Below are 20,708 nucleotides of genomic sequence, written 5' to 3' on the forward strand. Positions count from 1 at the left end.
GAAAGCCACTATTATTTGCCAGAAATATCTATTAAAACAATAAAACTTTCAGTTTTTATTCAGCTAGTCTTCTTTTCCTTTAATAATAATGATGCCATAAAACAATTTCAGGCAAAATTAATGATTAAATTGTTCAAATAAAAAACCAAGCTGGGTAAGGTGGCTTATGGTTTTAATCCTAGAACTCAGGAGGCAGAGGCAGGCAGGTCCCTGAATTTGAAGCCAGACTAGTCTACAGAGTGAGTTCCAAGCCATCTAAGGCTTTACAGAGATCTGGTTCTGTTTGAAAAAATATGAAATATATTGAAATATAAAATGAAATAATATTCAATGTTTAACAACATTTTATTATAAAATTAATAGATATTAACAGAGAAATGGCATATAAGAGCAAAAAATGACTCAAAATCTTAGGACCAGTACTTTGTATAGTATATGTCATCTTTTAAATTTTCTACCCTTTAATTTTTTATTTTTTCTTTCCTTTTTCTATTTAAATTAGATACAATCTTGTTTTACATGTCAATACCAGTACCAGCTCCCTCTCCTGCCCCCCACTGACCCCCTATCCCATCTATAAAAAACTTCAAAGCGTAGGCTGACATGGAATTTATTGTGTAACACAGGCCGGCCATAAATTCATGAAAATCCTTCTGCCTCAGCCTGCGTCCCAGGATTACAGGAATAAACCACCATACCTGGACTTTTCTTTCACTTTAAAGGAATGTCTTTCATCACATGTGTTAAAGCAAGACACCCAACCCAGAACTGCTTTCAGAAGCCTGAGGAACCTCCTAACCTTTTAGGGACCTACACTCAAGTAAAGTCAGATCCCTGATTTCCCCATAGAAACGAATGTTATAACTGGCTAGTATGATACACTATTGGAGATTCTTGAAGACAGAAATAAAGGCACTCGGAAAGAATAATGAATATACAACAAGGCTGTGGGCTTCTCATTCGGAGACCTGTGCATTAAATATCATAGTAGTAGCCATGTATACCATTTAGGTGGCTTTCAAGTTACATCTCAAAGGGTTGCTAAGAAACTTTATCCCCTTCCCATTTGTTATCTAGTTAGTTCTTTGACAATTTCATCTAAGTATATAAGCACTCTATTTAGTTTCTCCCTCCATCCTATCATATTCTCTCCCTCTCTCATCTCTCCATCCCCTTCCTAACTCATGACTTGTGTGTGTGTGTGTGTGTGTGTGTGTGTGTGTGTGTGTGTGTGTGTGTGTGTGTGTGTGTGTTTAGTTTAACCAGAACAGCCTGTGTGACCACTGGATTTGGTTTATTCACTGGAGTCTGGTGGATACCCAACTGAAGGCAACTATCCCTTTTCCAGAATCTATTTCAGCAGTGGGTGGTAGGCTCTCAAGTCTTTCTTCCATTTATACCTAGATTGATATATTCTGCAGGCATCTCAAGTTACTATGAGTTCATGATTACAATGGTTATGTCTTGCCCAGATGTTTTGTTTTTTTAGCAGCCCCTTTCCCTGTTTTTTAGCTCTTAATTTTTTTCCATTTCCTCTTCTGCAATTTCCTAAGCCAAAAGGGCATAGTATAAATATCTTGTTTAGGGATGGGCAATCAACCATCCCTGAAGGTGTAAGATAAAACCATGAGCCATAAAGGTTTCACAAAGAGGTTAACACGTGTCTTTTAGTGTAAACAGGATTTCTAATGAGATTCTTTGGTAGAAAATAAGACACTTAGATGTTAAACATAGTTCAGTGCTATAATAACACTCTTTAAAGTATCTCCATGTAGCTAAAAGATGGACATGGATGGCCATTGGTCCTCTGTGCTCCTCTCCTCCATTTGACCACATTCAATAAATGTTCTTTATATGCTTTTCACAAAAAGTATAAAAGAACTCCATATAAAAGAAATAGTGTTTCTATACAAGCAATCTTCATAGAAAATGCTCATTGTGCTGGAATACTTCATTCACAGCTGGAGAGGCTTCAGCCAGACTATGGAGCGAACTCCTTCCCACTTACATGATTCCCTGATTTCCCCAGGTTTTCTATCTCATCTCATCTTTTATAAAGAAGTTGAATGATGTGATGGAACTTTTGAAGTTGTTCTAAATGTATCTGGCATTATTATCTGGCTTCAGGCATATGGGAGTGGAATGTGGAGGCTTGAATGAGAATACCCCCCATAGGCTCATATATTTTAATTGTTGGGACTCTAGTTGGTGGAACTGCATGCGAAAGATTAGGAGGTGTGGCCCTGTTAAGAAGGTGCATCACTCAGGAATGGGTTTTGAGGTTTCCCAATCTGTCTCTGCTGCATGCTTGTGGATCAGATGTAAACACTCAACTAGTGCTCCAATGCCCCAGTGTTATGCCTGAGGGTCCAATGTTGTGTTCCCTGGTGTGATGGTCTTGGAAACAAGTGCCCCAAATTAAACTCTTTTATAAATTGCCTTGGTCATGGTGTCTTGTTACAACAATAGAAAAGTAACTAAGATACATGATAATACAGAGAATTCACTTTTGTACTATCACTGTGGTCTCTCTGTCTCTGTCTCTGTCTCTGTCTCTCTGTCTCTCTCTCTCTCTCTCTCTCTCTCTCTCTCTCTCTCTTGTGTGTGTGTGTGTGTGTGTGTGTGTGTGTGTGTGTGTGTGTTTGTGTGTTGGCTTTATAAACTTAAAAGGGGGCTAAAATTAAGTGCCATAATATTTTACCACAAAGCAACCAAGTTAAGGTTCTAATGAATGCACATTTCTATTATTAACTAATTTCATGAGAATCTATATCAAAAGTATTGTCTCCTGTAATACTTTCCCAGTCTATTAATGTTTAAACTCCCTTATAATTTTAAACTATGTTCTCAACAAATTGAGACAGAACATATATGAAAAAGTAGACATGTAAGCAAGACTACAATCTGTAATAAACTTTACCACTAAAAATTTTCAGCCTTTCACAATTAAACTGTGGTCTGATTTCAAAATAAAACCCGAGTAGTATAATGTTCACAAAATCTCAAGAAAATCAGTAATACCTAATTTTGTACTTACCATTGTTTTCCAGTAGGTTACCAATTTCATATTATAATGACTTACACATCTAAAGAAATACAGCATTTCTGTTTTTCCTATTTCTGCATCATGGAGTATAGGTATTATGAAAAGCATCCTTAATATAAAAGTTGTCAAGATACAAATTCAAAAATGGCAGTCAATTAGTCTGGAAAACAAATCCTAGCCAGTGAGAATGAATCTTTTTTCAGCCCCTAAAAAAGGTGACCTTTTCAGTTAAATCTCACTTGTTATTTTCCAACATTAGTCTTTGTATTTTTTCCATTATACAGTAGACACAAATGAAGGCAAGAAGACAGTGATAAGGTCTAATGAGTTTGTACTGTAACAAAAAGAAGTCTTTGCTGGAACTGCAGAGAAAAATGGAATGCCTAAATATGCTATAAAAGATAAGCAATAAATAGAATTGAGAGAACTTACTGCTAAGAATGAATCTTTTTACCATTAACCAAATTTCTAGAACTTAAATATACTTTCTGCAGGAAAAATATTAAGAACTCGATAATTCACCTAACTGTAAGAACTGGAAGGGGAAAAAGCTATTATCTCTCTTCTTCCAAAATTTATCAGATATTTTTAGGAAATGGTCATGTTGTGATAGTGAGGAAATTCACTATCTAAGGTCATAAATTTTTATAAAACAATAGAAACCTTTAACAAACCCACATCTGGGGGAAATGTATAACTTCATTTAAAAAATCACAATGTAAAAGGAATTGACTGTTTTATTTTCTTTGTAAAAAAAAGACTGAAAATTAACAATAGCATAGACCCTGAACACATTCATTTATTTCTAGCTGGCTAGGAAAAGTACTCAGAAGCGATACCAAAGCTGAAATACAGCTTTTTATCATAAAATGTTTCATGGAGATATATTAACTTCAAGAAACTCAAAATATTAACATAAAACATTTCCTCCAGTGCTTTGCTAAGTAAGAATAAAAGGATGTTAGCAGTTTCCCTCATAGAAAATAAACCCAATAGTGTTTTTATTAAACATTATTAACAATAGCCAAATCTGAGACATATATGCACTTTAACTTCTTATTTTCTATAATACTATCAATATTATAAAATTTCTTAAAGAAAAACAAAGTATAAAAATAAAACTATGTGAATGATCCTAGTCTTCTATTTTTATAAACACCACAAGAATCACCACACACCACTCTCCTATAATTAAAAATGATACTTTAAGTTTGAGAAAATTAATTAACCATAAAATTTTACTTTCCATTGATTTAATGGAATTCTGTCTGTTAGATAATGCAAAGTATAGAAGTATGAAATATTATCACTGTTCTTAAGGTAATTCTCTTATTATACATATTAATAGATGTGTAAATGGAGATAGACACAGGCATACAAACATTTACACATATATGACAAAAATTTATGGTAAAAATATGAAAGTAATGGATAGGGAGATGGTTGCATGGGTGCAAATCTTTCTGAACAAGCATTTGGATCCTCAGAACCCATGTAAAATCCAGGTCTGATGACAGGAACCTGTAACCTCAGCACTGGGAATATGGAGAGAGGCATACCCTCTCCACATTTATTGACTGAACGTCTAGTGTAAGGTTGAGCCCAAATGAGAGAATTTATGTCAAAAAAAAGGAGAAGACCTATCAAGGATGATACCCAACACTGGCCTGTAGCCTCCTCCACATGTGCCTGCACACAACACAGGTACAGCATATTAATTTGTTAAAATGCTGAAAGCACACGTTGCTCTAATAATTGCTTCTACATTTGGTATTGGTTATGTACCAACCAGGATAAATAAGACTGCAAAATCATACTCCCAGATCTCTAGTCACTGAACCAATGGGAGCTAGAACAAGTTTGTAGAAAGACACCTTTCACATCTGCTTCTGCAAGTAACCAACATCGCATATCACCAATCACTTTGTTTTCCCTGTGTGATAATAGTTCTCTGTAGAGAACTCATTTACAAAAGTTTTAGTTCCAGGAACTTCTTGCCCCCTTAATAAGTACTAGATTAAAAATTATATTAAAGATTTCTATCACTATGTGGAATTGTTTGGGAAAAATTAAGAGGTGTGGCTTTGTTAGAGGAAATGTGGCACTGGGTTTGGGCCCACACCAGCCACACGCACACCTTCTTTCTTTCCCACCTATGTATCAGGATGTAAAGCTCTCAGCTACTGCTCTAGTACCATGCCTGTCTGTTTCCCATGATGATAATGGACTAACCTCTAAAACTATAAGCAGGACCCTAATGAAATGATTTCTTTTATAAGAGTTGCCTTGCTCATGGTGTCTTTTTACAGCATTAGAACATTGACTAAGACAACCATATTAAAATTTAAACTTGATAATATTTTTAAGACTTATTCATAGGGCTAGAGGGGTGTTTCAGTGATTAAGAGCACTTATTGCTCTTGCAGAGACCAATAATTTATTACCAGTACCAACCTCGTAGCTACTAACAGTCTGTAATTCAGTTACCCGGAATCTGATGCCCTCTTCGGGCCTCTTTGGGCATCAGAAACACACATGGTACCATACTCATATGCAGGCAAAATAGTCACATACATAAAATGAAAAGAATTAGTAAAGTCTTTTAAAAAGATGAATTAAATGGGGCATTTAACCCACCATTTTACGACAAAAGAATTTAAATGTTTAACCACAAGTAACAGAAAGTAATCTATCTGATACAAATGCATCACTATGCCTTTCTTCCATGCAAAGAAACATTATATTATGTCTATTAGATCATAAGACTTTAAAAGGAAGGACCTCCCTTTCTTGAGGAAAATAATGGAGGGTACATAGGGAATATACAGAATATGCTATAAAATTTACAGTAGTTTCTCTTTGGGGGGAGGGACAGTCTTTGAGACAAGGTTTCTCTGTGTAGCCCAGGCTGTCCTAGAAATCACTCAATAGACCAGGCTGACCTCTCAGAGATCTGCCTGCCTCTGACTTCTGAGGGTTGTGGTTAAAGGTGTGAGCCACTATACCTGGGTGTGTAGTGTCTCCTTCTTAAAGCTATTTTTCTCAAAACATCTGAATGTCCTTCAGAATTAAATGTCATATAAGGAATTATAGAGCCAAACCTAATTCTCTTAATCTTATTTAATTACTCACTGTCAAAATACAAGTTGATAAAAAACAGATTGACACATCTTTATAAATGATGCTATATTCTCTATATCAATTTATAACCAAATGTAAAACGTTGTGACTAAATGGACAATTTAGTAATTAATTATACTGGAAACCTGCTTCATTTGTAGAATTTGCCTTTGATTATCTTCCATTAGCAAATAACATGGGATTCAAGAGTCCCATTTCAATAGAGTGGCAGGCACCATCCTGCCTTTTGGTTAAAGGCCAGCAAAAGCTGCTAAAGGAATAAGGGACAGTTGGACCTGTACAGATTATGAAGGTAAATATACTCAAGCATTGATGCATAAAATGAGAATCTGGCTTCTTAAAATGAAAGGAGCCTATGTGTCACCCAGTGCAGGAAAGATGCCTCTCCAAAACTCCTTAAGAACTGCCTCTCTAAAAGAAACTAGTTTTTATAATAAAGATTTAGCCAAGTGGCTGGGTGGTCCATTTATAATGTTAATTAACAAGAGTATAGTTTTGAAAATTACTTCCAACCTGTGTTTGCTACAGTCAAATAGAGATGAATGATGGAATGATTGCATTTTAGAAAGAAAATCATTACAGGATAGGGCCAAATCAGCCAACCAAATGGGCCATAAATTGAGCCAAAGTCCCTGTAGTAGATAGAAAAAAATTAAGATTATCTCACAGGCTATCTCATACATTACTAATAGACGTTTATTTGTTAAAATCATGTTGAAAAGTAATTTGGCAAGCACAGGTACCTATCATCCAGGAATTTAAAGTTCACCTATTCAAATGCCACCTGGAGAAGTCATAACATATAACAGTTTGTGACTTTTGCAGAGGAATACATTTGAATTGTATAAGCTACACAGCTGGCAAGCAAGCAATAAAGCCATTTATGTACTGAGGAAACACAAAGAGAAAGCCAAATAAGAAGGATACAAAATGGATGGAGAGCCACTTGTTCCATACATCCTGACAAGTTTGATTTTCTGAACAGAAGACATGGCGGCTCCAGTGTAATACAGATTGACTGAGTGAAGCATTTGGTGGACCACAGAAGGTAAGATGAAAGAGAGCAAAAGGACTAGGTAAATGCATAGCCACTGAAAGAAATGCTCACTAGGCTTTTATGGTGTAGGGATGGTGAAAAGAGTGGGAGAAGGAGGCAGAAAGGCTTTACATTCCAAAAGCATCACAAAATTCCCCTAGAGGAGGTACTCAGTGGATTGAGATGCTGCATAGTCTTATTATAGCTAAGAGGAGTGTTATTTAAGATGGGCAGGCTCCATCTCTCATTTAAGGAAGAAAAATGAGGGAATGTATAGTTCACAAAATTAAAATCTAGGCCATTGTGGATAAATACCCTAGGTAGTTATAATCAAATACTGTTAAATCATGGGACAAGTCAAGTAATCAATTAAAGGGAGGAATTGTGGGAGGGACAATGGTAAATATTCTTCCGACGTAAAGAGGCCAGAAGAAGGTACCTGATCCCTGGAGCTGGAATTCCAGTGAGTTTGTGAGCCACCTGACAAGGATGCTGAGAATTTAACAGCCTTCTAAAGCACTGAAACATCTCTTCAGCCTCTCCCTGTTTGGGATTATATGATTCCTTGTTTTAGTGTGTATAAAATGGGGAATAATCTCATGATGAGGTTACAGAGCCAGAATGTATTGCTTCAAACCTTGTCCTAATCACATTAACTACATCACAATGGACAGTTAGTTAATCTCTATACGACTCTCAGAAACACACATATGCAAAGAGCAAGCATTATATCAACCAAAAGCTTCAAGTAAGAAAGGATACAATCATGAGAATAAAAAATAATATGCAGAATGAGACAAGGTATTTGACATGCGTATATTGACATGGCTAATATTTAGAATATATAATGAGATCCAAGAATTCAATAGAAGAGAATCAAATAACCCAGATAAAAACTGAGGATCCCTGTAACCCAGCACTTAGGAGGCCAAAGATAGAAAATCACCATGAGCTTGAGGTCAGCCAGGTTCCAGATTAAGATCCTGTCTTGAAGAAACACAAGGGGACTGGGACATGGCATGGTGAATAAGAGTGCTTGCCATGAAAGCATAAGGACCTTGTTCCAAATCCCTAGCACCACATAATGCCAGGCATAACCATGTATGCCTACAACCCTCAAATTGAAGAAGAGTCAAGAGGATCCACAGAACTCATTGGCCAGCCAGCCTTACCCAAAGCTGAACTTCAGGTTCAGCAAAAGACACTGTCTCAAAAGATAGTATATGATAGAGAAGATAATAAAGAAGGCATCCAGTGTCCTCCTGTCCTCTGCATGCATGTACATGGGTGCACATGCACACACACACACACACACACACACACACACACACACACACACACACACATAAAACCAGTAAGTTCTCGCAATGATGCAGGCAACATTGGAACATTGTTGGTTTCAGTGAAAATAAAAACATTCATTATGGAAAATATGGAAATTCCTCAGTTATTAAAAGTAGACCAATCATCTGATCCAAGAGTCTCAACACTAAGCATATATATATATATATGGAATTAAATCTGTATGTAGAGACAGCTACACATCTGTGTTCAGAGCAGCACTATGCATAATAGAGAGGAAATGCAAAGAAACTAAGTGTCCATCCACAGACAAAGAAAAAATAGCAATATAACATATACATTGAATAATATCCAGCTATATAAAATAACAAACATGTGCCATTACAACATGGAGAGAAATGTAAATTAAGTTATGTGAGATAATCAAGGCACTGAAAGACAAATACTAAAATGTCTCCCTTATATGCAGGATATAAATAAGTCAAAATCATAGAAGTTGAGAATTAAAAAGTGGTTTTCAGAGGCTGCAGAGAATACATAGGAAAATGGAAGAAGATAAGGTTGCTTAATGGGAACTAAGGTAGATAAGTTCATGTGTTATTACTGGACAAAAGGCTGGCTATAGATCCTATTGTATACTGTACATTTCAATAAACTGGGAAACATATTCTAATTGCTTTCACCATAAAGAAATGATAAATGATTGATGATGTAGGTATATTTAGCCTGACATAAACAATATACACATGTGAAACAACACACAGTAGTCCATTCATGTACACATTTTAATGTATCAATTAAAAATAAAATTAACATAAAATTAACATAAAAAGTAGAAGCAGTATTATCTCTTTAACAAACATAACTATAAAAAGGTTCACATAGATTTTATGTTGATTTATAAGTTTCCTGAGTATTAGGGTCTACATCACTATTCAAAGGCTAAAAATAGCAAAAGCTTTTAACACATTAATTACTAATGACAGAGGCAGTAGTAGTTAAGGGTTAACATACGGAATAAGGTGTTCATGGAATAGCTTGTTAAAATAGCTAACAATCTTGCATTTTAAAAACATATTTTACAAAAGTAGGAGAGTATGGTGATGGGTGCATGTCTGTAATCCAAATACTTAGAAGTCTGAGGCAGAAGGATTGCAAGTTGGAGGGCAGCGTAGGCTAAGTAGAAAGATTTTGCCTCAACAAACAAAACAAATTGGTTGTATAAATTGTGGTTTGTATAAATACAAATAGTAATTTTAGAATCCACTTAAAATTATTGTTTTAAAATTAAGAATTTTTAAGGCAGGCAGTGGTGGCTCACACCTTTAATCCCAGCACTTGGGAGGCAGAGGCAGGCGGATCTCTCTGAGTTCTAGGCCAGCCTGGTCTACAGAGCTAGTTCCAGGACAACCAGAGCTGTTACACAGAGAAACCCAGTCTCAAAAACAAAATAAACTAAGAATTTCCATACTCAGCACAGACATTGAGGTCTGCAATTAATAAATGGGACCTCCTGAAACTGAGAAGCTTCTGCAAGGCAAAGGACACAGTCAGTAAGACAAAATGACCACCCACAGAATGGGAAAAGATCTTCACCGATCCCACATCTGACAGAGGGCTGATTTCCAAAATATATAAGGAGCTCAAGAAGCTAGCCACCAAAACACCAAACAATGAAATTAAAAAGTGGGGTGCAGAACTAAATAGAGAATTCTCAACAGAGGAATCTGAAATGGCTGAAAGACACTTAAGAAAGTGCTCAAAATCCTTGGCCATCAGAGAAATGCAACTCAAAACAACTCTGACATACCACCTCACACCTGTCAGAATGGCTAAAATCAAAAATACCAATGACAATCTATGCTGGAGAGGATGTGGAGAAAAAGGAACACTCCTCCATTGCTGGTGGGAGTGCGAACTTGTAAGACCACTCTGGAAATCAGTATGGCAGTTGCTCAGAAAAATGGGAATCAGTCTACCTCAAGATCCAGCCATTCCTCTCTTGGGTATATACCCAAATAGTGCATGTTCATACAACAAGGACATATGTTCAACCATGTTCATAGCAGCATTGCTTGTAATAGCCAGAACCTGGAAGCAACCTAGATGCCCCTCAACTGAAGAATGGATTGAGAAAATGTGGTACATTTATACAATGGAGTACTACTCAGCAGAAAAAAGCAATGGAATCTTGAAATTAACAGGCAAATGGATGGAACTAGAAGAAACCACCCTAAGTGAGGTAACCCAGTCACAAAAAGACAAACATGAGCCTTCATCCAGTGGCTGATGGAAGCAGAGACAGACATCCACAGATATACACTGAGCTGAAATCTGGAATTTAGTTGAAGAGAGGGAGGAATGAAGAGTGAAGGGGTCTGTACCAGGTTGGAGAATCCCACACAAACAGTTGGCTTGAACAAGGGAGAGCACATCAACCCCAGATGCTGTCTGGGAGGCCAGTACAAGACTGATCCAGACCCCTGAACATAGATGTCAATAAGGAGGCCTCTGTACTCCAGGAAGCCTCTGGTAGTGGATTAGTATTTTTCCCTGGTGTAAGAAGGGACTTTGAGAGTCCATCCCACGTGAAGGGATACACTCTGGCCCTGGACACATGGGGAAGGGCCCAGGCCCTGCACAGGAAGATTTGGTGAACTTTGCAGAGCCCCCGTTGAGGGCCCTACCCTGCCTGGGGAGTGGTGGGTGGATGGGGTGGGGGATAGGTTGGGGGTGGGGGAGGAGGATGGGGGTGAGGGGAGGGAGAGGGAGAAGGGACTTACATGTGAAACAAGCTTGTTCCCTAACTTGAACTAGTAAAAAAATTAAAAAAAAATTTCCATATTCTAAGATAAAGACTTCATGGGCCAGAGAGATGGCTCAGCGGTTAAGAGCACTGACTCTTCTTCCAGAGTTCCTGAGTTCAATTCCCGGCAACCACATGATGGCTCACAACCACCTTAAATGAGATTTGGTACCCTCTGCTGGCCTGCAGGCAGAAGACTGTATACATAATAAATAAATAAATAAAATATTTTAAAGGTAAAGACTTCATAACTGAAAATCAATACATGAAATCACACAAAGCATGATTCTATAATTTAACCATTAAAATCATGTATATAAGAAGAAAATTCCCCCAAAAGAATGTTATTTCTGCACTACTAGTCGAATTTTGGTCAAAGTTTTCTTTGTTTCACTATACTTTGACAAATTTTCTAATTTCCCAACATTGATCACATATTGCTTGTGATTAGATTTAAAAGTTAACATATAAATTGGTTAAATAAGGAGTGTATTACTATTGCCTCAAAATAGCTGATAATATAATAAACAGAACATATAAAACTCCCTAAAATAGGAAACACAGCAGAGGTTGGGTCTAACTCAGTGTTGTTCCTGTATCTCGGTAACATGTCGGTCACCCATTGCAGAAGCTGTTTTCAGAAAATTGGTAACTGATGAAAATGTTTCAGATAATCGGAGGATAGACAGTGCGGCTACATCCACCTATGAAGTGGGGAACCCCCCTAACTATCGTGGGCAGAACTGCATGAGAAAGCATGGCATCCCCATGAATCACATTGTACGGCAGATTACAAGAGAAGACTTTGCCACATTCTATTATATACTATGTATGGATGAAAGCAATCTGAGAGATTTGAATAGAAAAAGTAATCAAGTTAAAAACTGCAAAGCTAAAATTGAGCTACTTGGGAGCTATGATCCACAGAAACAACTCATTGTTGAAGATCCCTATTATGGCAATGATTCTGACTTTGAAGTGGTGTACCAGCAATGCCTCAGGTGCTGCAAGGCCTTCCTGGAGAAGACTCACTAGATGGTCCTGCCCACCAACATTGAGCAACTCACTTACCAGAACCATGCCCAAGGGTGGTGGCAGTCCTTAGCCCATACCCCACCTGTCTTTTCAGCTGACTTACTGTCCACCTTTAAAATCATTGTAGGTGGAAATTAGGTATATGTTCAGAAGGATAAAAAAACTATCTGAGTAAGACAGTTTGAGGTGAGGCTAAGCATTCTAATTGAACCTCTCACCTTGCCCTAATTGCAAAATAGTGAAACAAGCAAATATGGAACAAAGTAGAACACAATGAAGTAAGAATGACCTACAAGGTCCAGGTCAGCCTCTGACCTCAGCTAGCCTGGGTGGTCTGGTCTGACTAGAGTGTGTGCATGGCCAGCACCCAGGGGTGCCATTTGCTTGCCTTATACCTCTGTCCTAGACTCTGAAGACAATAACTCCATCCATATCAGCCTTCCATTTGACATTGGGAGAGCTTAAACTCAAACACCTGAGGGCATTTAAATATTTGCAAGAGAGGAAGCTGGATGTGATAATGAAGGCCTGCAATTCCAGCAGGCCATCCTGGGCCATACAGTGAAGATGGGAGCAACAGATTGATCACATTAGCATTTTCACTCTTGGTTTTTGTCTAGTGTTTGTGAGCTTTGTTCCCATTTGAGTCACTTTACCTCTTTAAAAAAAGAAAAAGAAAAAGAAAAGATGTGCTTAAATAGTGGAATGTTTATAGTGTTCTTTCATCAACATTTGAAAGTTACAGGCAAGCATATGTAATTTAAGTGCATTTTCAGAAGGTGACCTCAGATTCATATGTCAGAAAAGAATTCGAGTTAAACTGGGACATTAACAAATATAACTGAAATTGAAAAAAAATCCCTAAAATAAAATGATTGTAAAATAAAACACATACTAAACTAGGAGTAGCTAAATTTTGCATTTGTTCAAAGAAAGATATAATAAGCAATTGTGTTGATACTATGGAGAAATAAGTACAATTTATCAAGGCAGAAAGAACATTGTCTTAATTTTACCTATAATGTCTAATACACACACACACACACACACACACACAGAGAGAGAGAGAGAGAGAGAGAGAGAGAGAGAGAGAGAGAGAGAGAGAGAGAGAGAGAGAAAGAGAGAGTTATGGGTACTGTAGTTAAATAGAACACTATAAATGCAACACTTTAGTTATTGTGAGTTCATGAATAAGTATCTGCTGAAAATGTAACATTATGCTAAAATTGAGCAAAGACTGAGAATCAAGAAAGAGAACAAAAGTATTAATCCCACACTTTAAGTGTTTTAGAAAAGCTTTCCTAGGGCACAATGGAAAAAGTATACTGCAGAAAGTAATGTACAAGAAATCTGAACTACAGGAAAGATCATGATAGGCTTTTAAAATCCCATAGAGAATGAATGGAACAGTGTTAGTATGTTATTAGGTAAGGGTGTAGATAACTGCAACAGTACTTGTTTAGCATGTTTAAGGCACTGGATTCAATCCCCAGCATCTCCCCTACCCCCCTAAGAACCCCAGATACAGGAGATGGAAGAAAACAACAAGATGCCACTACATCAAGTATGTATGTTTATTCAGTGGTCTTTGACTACAATTTGAGATATTGTTATGAATTTATGATTTTCAACATATACAAAGCTTCGAAGAGATTGATGTAGAAGCAGATATGTATGTACTGTTGTACTTAGGTACATCACCTACAATTTTTTTGTGTTAGACATTATGAATAAAACTAAGTTGATGTGTATTTTCTAGGTCCGTCTGCTGAAAAGGGTTACAAAATGCTCATAATGAGTATGCCAAGCACCTACATCATAGCCTCTAAATACTCTGTTTTATAAAAACAATAGAATCCTTGGAAAAGTGGCTCATCCCAAGATTGGAGCAAGGAAATTCGAGATGACCATTTTGTGACACTAGTAAATGAAGAGATGCTCCAAACTGATGGAAACATAACAAAGGATATAGACACCATTGTGAAAGAACTTCAGGTTTGGCATATTTGGAATCATTTCAGTAAATACTTGTAATAAAAAATAATAAATTATAAATAAAAATTAAGAAAATATTCATTTGTTAATTTTATACATATGGAATTAATAACAAATAAATTTAAAACAGTGAACATATATCAAAATTCAATTAATTAGTGTAGAACAATTTTGAAAATTAAAGCCACCTTTGGCAAATTGAACTGTAACAATCATTCATGCCAGAAACATTAACAGATGCTAGACAGTGAAGAAACTATCATTAGAAACAGATTATTTATCCAGGTGTAGTGGCACAAGTTTTTAATTCGGGAGGCAGAAGCAGGCATATCTCTGTGAGTTTGAGGCCAATCTGGTCTACATAGAGAGCCAGAACTACGTAGAGAGACCCTATCTCAAAAAAAAGGAAATAGATTATTTGGCTATTTCAATTGTCTCACAATATTACCCTGCACAGTCTCATAAGATCTGTTTACAAAGGCAAGAAAAACACTTAATAGTGGATAAATTTGGCAGACACTATTCTAACCAGGTTGACAAGGGTAACTCAAGATTAAAATGGGCATCATATTCTGAATATACAAAAACCAACAGTCAAGTAAAAACACATGGAAAATTATTCACTGTTACAAAATAACAGCACGGGTTCATATTGAAATATATGTGTAAGACTACTGTAGCAAAAATAAATAAATAAAAGACCCAGAGACAGATTTTGGGGTTCAAGCTTCAAGGTGAAGATCAGAAAAAGCAAAGCAGCTAGCTTACTTCCACCTCAGTGATCCTCAAAGGGGCGATCCTCAAAATACTTCAGACTTCACTGCTCCTCAGATTCACTCAGACTGCTATGCTCTCCTCATCCTGGCTAGAGACTCTCTCAGACTGAATACCAGCTCTGAGACCCTGCTCCTGTCTTATGTGTCCCCCTAATGCTGGGATTAAAGGTATGAGCTCTGTTACTCTTTTAGACTAATTCAATCTTGTGTTGCCCTGGGTGGCCTTGAACTAAGCGAGATCTATCTACTTCTTCTTAATCCGGAGTCCTGGGATTAAAGGTGTGTGCCACCACTGCATAGTTTCTATAGTTAACTAGTGCATCTGGCTTTGCAAAATGATCTCCCGTGGCTTTATTAGATCATAAACAATATATCACCACAACTACAGATACAGAGCTGAGAATGGGTTCAATTTCAAAGTGTTTGGATAGTGGGTTCAAAGTCCTGAATTTGATCCTCAGAATTACAGAAAAAAATATATCTAAAGATAGATAGTTGAATGAACAAAATCAGACATGAGGGTATAGATTAATAAAAATCAAACTAATTGATTATTTTGGGCAAGGCTGTAAAACTAAACAGTCCTTATTTATCACAACAAGCATATTTCTCGACATTTCTGCATACTTAAAATTATTAAGGAAGTAAAAAAGAAACATAGGCAATATTTTTCAAAGAAAATAAAAGATCACAAGTTGCAGGTGCTTTATAAATCTAAATTTTATTGAGATTACATAAAATCACATAACCTGCGATTGCTTTTAGATTGCATTTAAACTATCTCACTCTGTATACATACCGAGATCAAATTGATCTTTAAAGTACAAATCTATTTACATTATGGTATACTGCTTTACATAAAATGAGCAGGAAGAGCCGGGCATTGGTGGCTCATCCCTTTAATTCCATCACTGGCGAGGCAGAGGTAGAGGCAAGGGGATCTCTGTGAGTTTGAGGTCAATCTGATCTTCAGAGCAAGTGCCAGGACAGCCAGCTCTACACAGAGAAACCCTGTCTTGGAAAAACAAAACAAAACAAAAAACAAAAAAAGAAAGAGCAGGAGGAGATGGAAACTCCATGATCATTAACACTGCACCATCTGTGTTCAAAAAAAATGTAATAAAAATCCATGTATTTTTTAACACAACATAATTCTATGACTTATATGCAAAGGAGACAGTAGAAGAGAGTTAAGGACAAAGTATGAATTTAAATTTTTCAGCTCTACAAATCACTACCTATGTGACTTTTAGCAAGTTGCATAACCTCTCTGTTTCATAGTTTTCTCACAAAGTAACTCTATATACATACACATATATGTATACATACTTATACATGTGCATATACATTGTAAGTCTCTTAAGAAGAGATCACAGAGTAAATGCGGTACACTTGATCCTCTAGGTTCAATTCCTAGCACCACAAAATAAGACTAAATAGGAAAATTTATTTTACTATACAAGCATAGTATTTAACATATAGTGCACATGGAGCAATGTAAATTAAAACGATAATGAAAACAATAATGAGCATTTCTTCCTATAGAATAGAAAATTTCATCGAAGAAAAATTATTTCCTGGCCAAAAGCCTTACTCTTACCCTTGACAAATTCTTGCCACTGGTCACAAGGTACACAGTATGGTTTAAATTATAGAAATGCATCTGCTCTCTTCCATTCAAAGCAACTTACAGATATTTGTATGCTAGAAGTAGTATATTTGTACATGCTATTTGTAGCCATATACATAAATCTACAAGCTTATACAATTGAGTTTTATAACTATAATTACCTTAACATAAAAATATACTATTTCATCACTAAAAATGACCCTTCCAGCCTAAAGTCACCTTGTTTTGTTACTACTAACCATTCAGTACCTGGGTTATTTTACTCCTCCTAGTGAACTTTCTACCTTAAAAACTTCCATACATTTGTGATATGCAAATCTGGCATGACTCCAGAGATAGAGAAATCACATAAATATGAAAAAGTAAAATGATTGAAGAAGCAATGCTCTTCCTGATATAAACGCCTCAATATTAGACAAACTCAGCGAAAGACTAACACAACTATGGTCAAGTTTCACTCTGCAAAAGGTCACCAATAACCCTAGCACAAGTATGGAGAGCAGATACCATTCATAGTTTTGAGATGATTAAAACTTTCATTTAACTAGGCCATTTATTTATGAAGCAGAGAATACATACTCCTGGAGTTAAAAGAGGAACACAATTCTTATCCTAGGAAATTGTCAAATAAAATGTCCTTTAAAATATGTATAGGAGGGAGAAAAACAAACTGCTTGACAAATACTTGTTACTTTAAGAATCCAAAAAAATTTGCTCATAAGTTTTGTCAAGCACAAAAATGTCATTTTAATACAAGCAGATTTAAATTGGCATGCAGTGTTGTTATAGACACCTGCATATTTATTAATAGCAAGATCATTAAAAGGAAGGATTACTTCATGAATCATCCACAAAATCTTTGCCCCTGGGGCAAATGCTTATAACCAATAGGCACTGAGATGATCTTTGAATGAGCTATTTTCTATAATACAATTATAATTTATTCTAAAAATTTTTAGCCATATCAACTGTCTACACCCATTAAAAAACGTTCTGCACCCAAAGAACATTATTAAATCATATATCTACTTTGAGAGAGGAAAATGCTGTCATGCATAGTTAAAACATTTGATACATGTAGGGTTTTCAGCAGATTTTCCATCATAATTATGTTGTGATTACAATAACATAAAAGTTACTTTTTACACTGGCAGTACACACATTTTTACCAGGATAGACAGAGGGCAATGTGACCTGAGGTGCTATAGAGACCCTTTGTGTTAACTGTAAAATGGACCTACAATATCTGTAGTATAGTAGCTGCATCTAAACGACTATTAGTCACTCAACCGTGTGAAGGCCTAAGCTATGATGTCATATTTAAGTGATTTCTAAAAAATATCCATTATGATTACTCAAATATAGCGCTTAAATAATGTGTCACACACTTAGTTCTTCACTGGTTAAATGAAGTACCATGGCCTTCAAACTGGAGAATATTTTCTGCAACAGAGCCATTCATTCCTTTGCATTTACCTCTTACCTCCAGGAAGAGAGTGGGTGTTGGGACTGCCCAGATTCCCTTCTCAGGGATGGACTGTGGCATCCATGCTGCATTCCTAACTGCAAGTGGAACTTTTTGCTCTGTCATTTCACATGTCTGTCCTCCCCCACTCTTGTAACCCACAAAGTTCATGCCCATTTGAAAATTGAGAATTCTTTTCCTGTAAATGGGTGCAAAGCAAACTCTCAATCTGTTCAGGTGGCTTTGTGAGGTTTTTTTTTTTTTGTGAGCAAACAGCAATCCCTAACTTCTTTTTTTTTAAGATGCAAAACTCCTGAAGCTTAAGGCTATGATTCTCCACTCTGATTGGTATGGTACTTCAACATTTGTATAGGAACGATGCCAACAGGTCAGAATTTTACCGACTTGTGGTGGGGGATAGGTTCATGTTCCGTAAGAAAAAAAGCATAAGCCAAGGAAAGAACTCCATCAGGGCTGTTAACACTTTGACGGTAGTTAAATTTTAGAGGAACCAAATATTAAACTATATGCCAAGTTTAAAGAGTGCGTGGGCTGGGTACAAGTTGAAAAAAGCTAGTTGGCAGACAGCAACCCAAGGTGGGGGGTAGAGAGGAGGAAAAGTTTTAAAAACCCACCAGAGCCCTGTGACCCATTAATATGTACCCCCTCACCCCTGCCCAGCCCTGGCTCCACTCTTCCCCAGAAGAGGTAGCTGCAGGGAAGCCAGCGGCCCTGTTTTTAAACACTTGAAATTCTCTCTCGGAGCGGCGTTGTGAATTGTGTTTCCTTCTAGTAAAACTAGTTTTGACTTCCCTAGCCAAGGCCAAGGATTAAGGAAGGTTTCTGTGGGAGCGAGCAGCGATGGGGCGGGAGGGAGGACTTACCGCAGCCTCTGCGGGCTGCCCCCACAGACACAGGGTCAGTAAGAACCAGCCGGCGGCCAGGCACACTTCAGGCACTTGCATTCTTCTCTGGCTCCCGCAGCTCCTTCAGCACCCGCACGGAATCCCAGGTCCGTTCGGACCGATTGACATAATCTTGAGGGGTTATTAGGAAGAGAGCTAGAGCTAGAAAGGGACAGTGAGTGCCCCAATTATGCTGGTGCACTTGGGAGAAGAGAAAGCTTTTATAAGAGTGAAGCGATTGAAAAAAAAAAAAAGAAGAAGAACAAGAACAAGAAAGAAGAAGCTGTTCTTCCCTCCCCCCTCCCCTCCCCAAAGCCGGTCTCTCGGGAGCACTTTGCCTTCTGTTGGGACTTGCAAACTTTCCTCACTCACGTCCTACAAATCTACTTTCCTCGCTCTCTTCCCTGCACCGCCCCCTCCCAGCCAGCGCTGGGGAATTTGAGTATCACTCCGCCACTGCTTCCCACTGCACCGACAACCTGCGAGGGAGTGCCGCTCAGTTATTTGAGGGAGGGAAACTTCAAGACCAGTTGACTGAACACCACGTGCCCAACCACTAAGATTTCTTATTTGTAACTTCTCTTAATGGTACTCTTTCCTGATCTTTCCCTCCGATTTGAGCATCAAAGCCACTTCTAAACAGACCTGAGCTGGGACTATTTTTTTAGCGGATGGATTTCAGAGATATGGTGCTTTTTTATTGTTAATCATTAGAAACATTTTTTTGCCTCTGCTCCCTGGGCTGCTGCTGGCCTTTGCATTCCAAGTACTCAAGGGACAGTGTTTCTATATACAAGCAGAAGATGAGAACATATTAGATAACCATAAATGAAGTAAGAAAATGAACATATATATTTGTGAACACTTAAAGCCTGTTAAAACACATGTAAGATAAGAAGCATTGAGTACGTTAGTAATTTTGTATGGTTTAATATTATCGTAACTTAGTTATGTGTTTTTATTTGTATACATTGAGTACCATAATTAACATTTATTACCTATATCAAGCTAACATAAAATGTATGTAACTATGATAGCTGTGATTTAGAAGGACTTATGGCAGGTAATTAAATAACATCAGTATAATTCCTTACAATGAACACAAACACCTCATTGGAATTGTCTATATGGAGCCAATAGTAGTTGAACCGGTGTCTCCCAGATGAAGTAGGCATGAGTATTACTTTGATAAGTCTTACAGACTTTTCAAGTACCAAAAGACCACCTTATGTGGACTCCTTAGAGTGTCTTTCAGGAATTCGCTTAAGAATTCTTCAGAACATTTCTTTCTCAGTCCCTGGGTTAAACTATATTCTCTCGTTTTACGAGGTCCTATTCTTCCTCGGGTTCTAGAGATTGTGGACTTACAACTACAGAGATTTCACTCCCGTGCCCCCTCACCTTCCCGAGCGTTTAGAATAAGAGTTCCTGCATTTGGGTCCCTGTGCCAGGGCACTTTCAAGTCTATCTATGTAGTAGTTGTATACCTAATTCTATACATGTGTTACTTTATGGAAATGTATGGTGCCTAGTTGCATAGATCTTTGTGCATAAGTTTCTAGAGATCTGAG

At 37.2% G+C, this 20,708-nt stretch overlaps 1 protein-coding gene and 1 pseudogene across 5 annotated transcripts in view; one reads left to right on the forward strand and one right to left on the reverse strand.

Annotated features, from left to right (window-relative positions):
* Positions 1 to 19,541, reverse strand: part of LOC100772575 (collagen alpha-5(IV) chain) — a 181,613-nt gene extending 162,072 nt beyond the window's left edge. For 4 of the 5 annotated variants that reach the window (XM_027433656.2, XM_027433657.2, XM_027433655.2 and 1 more), the window contains exon 1: positions 19,117 to 19,541. In XM_027433656.2, coding sequence (XP_027289457.1) covers positions 19,117 to 19,197 — 81 coding nt within the window. In that variant the 5' untranslated portion in view covers positions 19,198 to 19,541. The remainder of the gene's footprint in view (positions 1 to 19,116) is intronic. The other variant, XM_027433653.2, reaches the window with a different exon arrangement.
* On the forward strand, positions 8,323 to 12,366 carry LOC103160079 (annotated as a pseudogene).
* Positions 19,542 to 20,708: the final 1,167 nt, after the last annotated feature.

This window comes from Cricetulus griseus, chromosome X (genome assembly GCF_003668045.3).
Source record: "Cricetulus griseus strain 17A/GY chromosome X, alternate assembly CriGri-PICRH-1.0, whole genome shotgun sequence".
Lineage (NCBI taxonomy): Eukaryota > Metazoa > Chordata > Mammalia > Rodentia > Cricetidae > Cricetulus > Cricetulus griseus.